This window comes from Micropterus dolomieu, linkage group LG03 (assembly GCF_021292245.1).
Source record: "Micropterus dolomieu isolate WLL.071019.BEF.003 ecotype Adirondacks linkage group LG03, ASM2129224v1, whole genome shotgun sequence".
Classification (NCBI taxonomy): Eukaryota; Metazoa; Chordata; class Actinopteri; order Centrarchiformes; family Centrarchidae; genus Micropterus; species Micropterus dolomieu.
The window spans coordinates 8,480,442-8,487,639 of NC_060152.1; the positions used below are offsets into that span (position 1 = coordinate 8,480,442).

Here is a 7,198-nt window from a genome sequence, read left to right on the forward strand (position 1 = left end):
CAACATGGAAAGCGATTGCAAACATCCAGTGTAGTCCCGACAATACGTTTGAATCAGCGCAACAACAACTTTCTGTTGACACAATATTGCGGCGTATTCCACTAAAACAAACAGACCAGACCCACCAAAACAACTAAAACGCCACAGCAGGCTGAAACATGAGGATTTACACTGAAGACGCGTCACGCTGAACCATCGTACATATTGAGTCTCTTTATTACGCTATTTCACATACATAGAAAACCAATCACTTACTTTGAGTGATGCATGTTGCAAGTAGTGCAAAAGGTACCTCAGAGACATCAGTGAAAGATGTTGACGACGATGGTAACGGTCAACAGAAAGTTCTTCCCCATGCTCACCCTGCAGCCATGATCAACCCAAGCTTCCTCACAGGTGAACACACACACACATTAATACAGACACCACGCCCCCGGTCACACCCACAGTAACTGATGACGTGACGATGCGCGTGCATGTACACTACAGTGCAAAGAAAAGAGAGGAAACCCAATAAAAACCCAAACAAACCCAGTGTATGGCTCCTACATCCTCCCTCAGGACAGACCATAGCCACTGTATATGTCCATATCGTGGCCTGTCAGATCTGCATCACAAACATAGCCTACATTTGCACCTGAAATTCAGAAATCCAACGCAGTACACTCTCCTGCAAACTAACCTCTGGGATGTCAGATTGTTTTTGAAACCTAAGGAAGTCTTCAGCCCCAACTGAAATTATTTAATCACACAGCTCCCTCTACAGCTCAAAAGGCTTTATACAATTTTTTCCATATGCAGCAGTTCTCCCTAGTCACAAACACTTGTAAAGAGACTTAAAATATGAGCTTTCAGCCAGCCTCCTTCCATCTGGCTGGATACAGATCTTTATGTGCAAAGTGCTTTCATGCCTCTCCTCACATTCATATCTCATATTTATTAAATTTCAGAGAACCCTTAAATTCATTCTTCACCCAAAAATGGGCGAGGAAATGCATGATTGCATCATTTGAGGAGATAACCCCCCATAACATGTTAAAATACTTGGGCTTTCAATGCCATACAATCATGAATAAGCAAGGACTTGACCCCCTTACAGACAGATATATGTGAAGCTCAATGTGCACATTTTAAAAAGCCTGGGCGGAAAGACAAGCACACACGATTTCTAAACTCTATTACATAATTATACTATTTTTAAGACACTCCCTTCACTCAAAATGTAAGAACAACACATAGCAATCCGAAGATTTTATTAAATTTATGTAAATCTTTTCAGTGATCCTCCAAAAATAAACATTTTCTTATTGGGCAGAATAAAAGTGATAAAACAATCTTTTAGCATATTTGGCATGAGTATCATTTGGATAATTCTGTATTAATTTACATAAAATAATTAGGTTAAAATGAGACTCAATCCATTTGTTTTTGTCTTGTGAAATCCTTTGTTCATTTCTTTCTGACATTATTGTCTGATAAACATTAGCTGAATCTGGTTTTAAACCGTATATGAAATCTGATCTCATCAAAATGAAGCAATGAAATGAGCCTCACTGATCAGGGCAGCAAAGGCAACACACACACCATACAAATTCAACTAATTTAAAAGAGAAATTATGGGCAGCTAACAGCTCTGACTAAGCATCAACATGCAGTGAAAAGAGCATTTTTTTTAAAGAAAACCCCCACAAAGACATGGCACTAACATTATTATTTCCCCATTGTTATTGTATAAAAAATATTTTGCGTTCAGGTAGAGTGTACATTTGGTCTAAAACGGATTTTTACCACAACACATTCACTTCTTTTGCTTGAGGTCAGCAATAAGATATGGCTCATTTCTCTCAAGGATTTCATAGAAAATGTCTTTGCAGGCTCCACCAGCTTTCAGGCAACCAGAGTAGAGCTCCCTCATCTTGTCCTGAGAGGTAGCCAGAGCCCTGATTCTACCATAACTCTCTTGTAGAAGGACCTTTTCGAAGAGGAGCTCATCCAGAATGGGTGAAATGCTGCTCACTCTCTTGATCAGCGCCATTTGATGTTTATCCACAAAGTGCTCCTCTGAGGAAAGAGGAGAAAATGACTACAGTGACTGACAGGATTTGAAGATAACATGAAGCCAAATTGACACATTTCTTTTCTGTATAACTTCTACTCTCTATATTTGTGTAGCTATACAAGTGTAGCTGAATTCAATTCAGACAATTCATGCCTTGGATGGTTCTGAGAAAAGGACTTAAGACTCTGTAAAAGTGATTCTATAGTTCAGTTGTATTATGTAACAGTGCACAGAGATGAGTGGTATCGATCTTCTCATCTAACTCTAGGTGAGAATGCAAAAGGGTATTTTTCTCCAAAATGTCAAGCTATTCATTTAAATTCTATACACGATGCAGCACTTTTCAGCAGCCAGTGTTTATTTTATTACTCTTGAGCTCGTGCTCTATTTAGAACAGGTTAGGCCATGTAGTAAATTAGGTAGTAGGTAGACATTGCGTAATAATGAATTGGCCTTAGACTATTGTTAATGCATAGTACTGTTTTTCCATACACACGGTAAACACAAATTCTGTCTTTCATGGTAAAAATAGAATAATATAGTTAATACAGGGTCACACTTTGTCTCTTAAATGCTTTTGCTGCACTTAATTTGTCCTAAACTTCATCTGTTAAAACTTATTTTGTTTAGTGTCCTCATTGTTTGCCAGTTTAAGAAAACATTGGCAATATTCTATTTTTTATTGTCAACAAGTCAAAATTAAAAGACCAAAATAACCCCAGTATGTTTCTCTCAATACTTCTACAGCCTGTCTCAGGCACTCAGCCCTAAGCTGCCAGAAAAACATCAACATCTGATAATGTTTTCTCCTTTTATTTCCTTAGTTTTATTTTGAATTATTTGGTGATACTAAATTTGATACAATATTTTGCTCTGGTGGAAAAAAAGTGAATTCTATTCTAGTCTAAACTTCTTTCATTCTTTCCTTCAGTCCTACTAAATTCAAATCTCAGCTTAACATTTACATTGTAATACCAGAAATATTGTATAACAGCTCCAAGAGTACAGTCCAAGGTTTGTTCACTTTGGAGAAAGATAAAGCTTAAAGTAAAATTCAAAAACAATGCAACAATTTATTTTAGAACGGTTAATCTGTAATGTGTGGTGTAAAAAAAAACTAGGAAAATAACTCACCGTCACTGGGACCAGGTGTTGAAGACTGTGCACCCATCTCTTCAACTGCAAAAAAGGAAGACATTGTTAGATTCTGATAAAAAAGATATATGATGGAATTATAATTTGAGATATAGGACTTAATGTTGTATACATGGAATTACATTTCAACAGAGAGTAGAGGTAATGTCACTCGCTCAACTGGGACAAATTAATGTAAAAGTCAGTGACATACCATTATGAATCCCAACAGGGATTATGGGCAAGACGTACTGTGACTGGGCATAAGATGATTTATGCTTTATGTGCGTTCAGCTGGTTACCATGGCAATGTAGTGAACCACCGTAGTAATACTAAAAACCTGAAGTTACTTCACTAATGTCAATCCTGCTTTGTAGAACATGCCCCTGGCCAAGATAGCAGCTTAAGATGCAGACAAATCAATACAAACTGAAGCAACAGAGAACAACACTAAAGAAAATAATATCAATAAAAATAATGTCAACAATGCAACTAACCTTGAAATAGGTTGGTGTTATTTTTGAACAAATCTACCATTGGGTTTCTACGCTGCCTGCCAAAACTTTGGTTCACCTTTTTGCTAAGATAAGAAAATAAATTTATGAAATCTACAAACAAAATGGAAATATAGGTGTAACTTGTTTCTGAAGCAATCTTGTAACTCTAAAATCCAAAGTAAATTTTTCTAAACTGAAATGATTTGAAATGTCTTACCCTGTATATGATCTGTGCTTTGGTATTCATCTGGGGAAAAAAGAACAGAGGTAAAGAAAATATGAATATGTTGCTGATTTGCTGTACAGTGTAGATAAATTCTTGTGGTATTATTTTAAAATAACCTTTTCGAATTTCATGGGTCCACACTGGTTGACGCTCATCTTTTTGTGCAAGGTTGAGGGTGAAGTTTCTGTCTGGATTTTCTATGTACACTTCGAAGAAATTTGGGTCTCTGCTTTCATATCTGAGCTTTAAGTCCTGTAAAACAAAATAAAATAAAAAAGGTAAACAGACTTTGAGTTAGAGAGCACTTGAATTTCTTTTTCACTTACATCAACACTTACATCAAAGACATCTAGAGACAGGGACAAAAAAAACATGAATATGTCACAGGGGTGAGGCAGAATGGCAACAGGGGGAAGGGCCCAAACACAGGCAGTTTAGGCAGAAAGGTACAGTTTAAAAAATGGATGGGCAAAAGGTACTTGGAAGGTACACAATAGGCTCCTGGTGAGGGTCGCAAGTCCAAAAAACAAGTAACTGAGAAGAATCCATAGACAAACCAGAATGAGGTAGTGAAAAGTTCCAGTCAGACAGGTACAAATTCTAGTTCACGTGATAACATGTAACAGCGGCTTGAAAGCTAAACATGAGCAACAAATCAACATAGACAAACTGGCAACTGACTGGAGAAAAGGGGCTAGTACATGTATGCTGCGCTGATGAGAAAAGTGATAACAAGTGAGTGAGTTTTATTTATTTATTTTATTTTTAATATATTTTTATTTTTTTAACACACACACACACGTTTTAATTACATTACGCTTTAATTACTTGTTTAATGAAATGTATGGGGTTGATTGTTCTTATGTAGTTTGTATGATGCTTTGGCAATATTGTTGTTACAGATTCATGCCAATAAAGCTAAATTTGAATTTGAATTTGAATTTGTGAGTAGCTGGGTCAGGTGACCAGCACTGGACAGAGAGTCTGAGTGCATCTAGTGGATAGCTCAAGGACGGCAGGTCTACATGCAGGAGTACATGGCCTGGGAGAAGTGAGCAGGGGCTAGAGAAAGGCCAGGCATAACAAACAAAAAACTAGACAGTCCTCATGACAAATTGGCCTGCTGTATCTTCAAATGTTTGGCTCAAATGGATGATCACATAGAGCCAGGAAGGTTAAGTAGATTTTATAGCCTGCAGACAGATCAGACAAGATAATAAATAGTGGTAATTTTATTTAGAGATACTGATTTAATAACTACAGAGATTATATTGTAAAGACTTATTTTCTCTCTCCAAAAATTGAATAATGAAGGTCATGAAATAATAGCCCTAAAAAATGTAAAGTCAAATATTTAAAGTCAAAATTTTATACACTATGCCTTTTTTGCTATTTTTGTGCTGTTCACATTAATTTGTTCAGCATTTTTAAACATGCTATATAAAATTATTGATGTGAAACTAACTGTATTTATAGTGATAACGTCAGTGTTCCAATACTGGTTTGTTTCTTGGTGTTTAAGAACCTCAAGTACCAGACATTTTGAGATTCATCTAATTCAAACACACATGGGAAAATGAAGCTACACATTACAAAAACACTGCAGTTCCTATATTGTTATCATTTCAGATTTTTAAAAACATTCATAAAAATAATTTCTCAAATATACACGGAAATTATCCTTAAAGTTGGAAAGGGTGTTGATCTCTGAGATTTCATCACTACAGTAGCTGGAGAAAGTAACAAGCCTATAGTGCCACACAGCTTGTGGGTAGGTGGAGGGAGGTTTATACAAGACTTCAAGCCTTCCACAAATATTTTAGAAAAATAGGATGCCTTTAACTGGACTGGAGTGGCCTAAGACTCTTGTGTTTGAAAAAACATTTAGGTAAAGTTAGATTATTTTATCATGTTTTCTTGTTTAAAACATGAAGACCAGAGCAATTGCAGTTTGATCATACTCATCCTCTAGTATCTTTCTAATGTCTGAACCACAGTTCATTCTATAAATTTAACAGCAGTTCAAACCGTACTTTAGGAGAAATCTTTGCACCATTCAAATCCGCTGTTAAGATGAAATGATCACGCATTTTCAGGGACTTCTCTGGATGTGGCTTTCTGATTACTTTGTATCCATAAGATAATTGCATCTTGTCCATTGCCTGTAGAAAAAAACATAAAAACATGGTTACAGTAGCTTTCATTGTTTTCTGTGTTGTGTATTTATTAATGTATTTATGGTCCCATTCTGTATCTTATTCTGATTGGTATTGGTAAACGTAAGATATTCAGTAACCTCTTGTAGACCAGGATCACGTGGGATCAGATAAACATGCAGTGTCAGGAATGCTGTGTTGGTCTGATATATTAACACCTTACAGTTTATTTTCACTGGAATGCCAACTTTCATCAAGACTGCTCTTGGTGAAAAAACTGGTTCAGACAGCTTGACATGGGATGACGTGACCTCAGACACTTTTTCCACAACATCTCCACAGTCATCTATGTGTAGGACTGCAAACTTGTCAGATATTTTAGGGACATCATCTGCACAAAATACAAGAACACACAATTAGTCAGGAGGAAGGAATTGTGTCAGTTTTTTGTGCACTTTACAAAGAATTTTGTACATTTCTTCATGTCCACTTACCAATGCAGATCCAGTGTGGCAGGTACACATCATCAAACCTTCCAGCAATGACTGTGATGTCCATTAGGGGACCTGCAGGTATGTATTTGATGCTTTCCATCCTCTCCATTGGTTCCTCCCAAGAGCAAAACTGGTACCTAAAGCTGACCTTTTCCTTACAGGCCCAGCGCAAGCCAGAGACACTGCATTCAAAGTGGTTTCCTGCTTCAGACTGTAGGCTAAGAAGTGAAGAACAAAACTAGTGAGTTTGTATTAATTATTGTATTAAGGGTGCATCAAGAAAAATGTACTGTACATTTTGGGAGTATGTGTCTTGTGTTTATTTGGTGCAACATGTATTGCCACCATAATTGTCAGATTGCATTGGTATAAATAGGGATTGCACAGAGAAAGATTTAGGTTGTCCTTCTGTAAAGAAAAAAAATCCCTAGAAAAGAGCGTAACTGTTTCCTCTAGTTGCAGGTTGCTGTGACGCAGTATTTCGGATGTTATTTTGGTTATTTTTACCTGTAAGTTGGAGCCTCTTCTGCACCTTTACTGTTCACTTCAGGTATTAGTTTAGTCCAGTCACTGGAGTCCTGCTGCAGAGGACAATCATTTTAAATAAATAAGTTTCTTTCAGCAACATCAC

General features: G+C 36.7%; 1 protein-coding gene across 5 annotated transcripts in view; it reads right to left on the reverse strand.

The window, feature by feature from the left end:
• Positions 1–1,236: 1,236 nt before the first annotated feature.
• LOC123968962 overlaps positions 1,237–7,198 on the reverse strand; it is a 21,578-nt gene continuing 15,616 nt past the window's right edge. For 2 of the 5 annotated variants that reach the window (XM_046046014.1, XM_046046011.1), the window contains 6 exons: positions 6,214–6,464; positions 5,951–6,079; positions 4,034–4,169; positions 3,909–3,938; positions 3,194–3,238; positions 1,237–2,061 (listed from right to left, as the gene is read on the reverse strand). In XM_046046014.1, the coding sequence (XP_045901970.1) occupies positions 1,799–2,061; positions 3,194–3,238; positions 3,909–3,938; positions 4,034–4,169; positions 5,951–6,079; positions 6,214–6,464 (854 nt within the window). In that variant the 3' untranslated portion in view covers positions 1,237–1,798. Of the gene's footprint in view, positions 2,062–3,193; positions 3,239–3,691; positions 3,775–3,908; positions 3,939–4,033; positions 4,170–5,950; positions 6,080–6,213; positions 6,465–7,198 lie in introns of those variants that run through there. The other 3 variants (XR_006824587.1, XM_046046013.1, XM_046046015.1) reach the window with 3 other exon arrangements.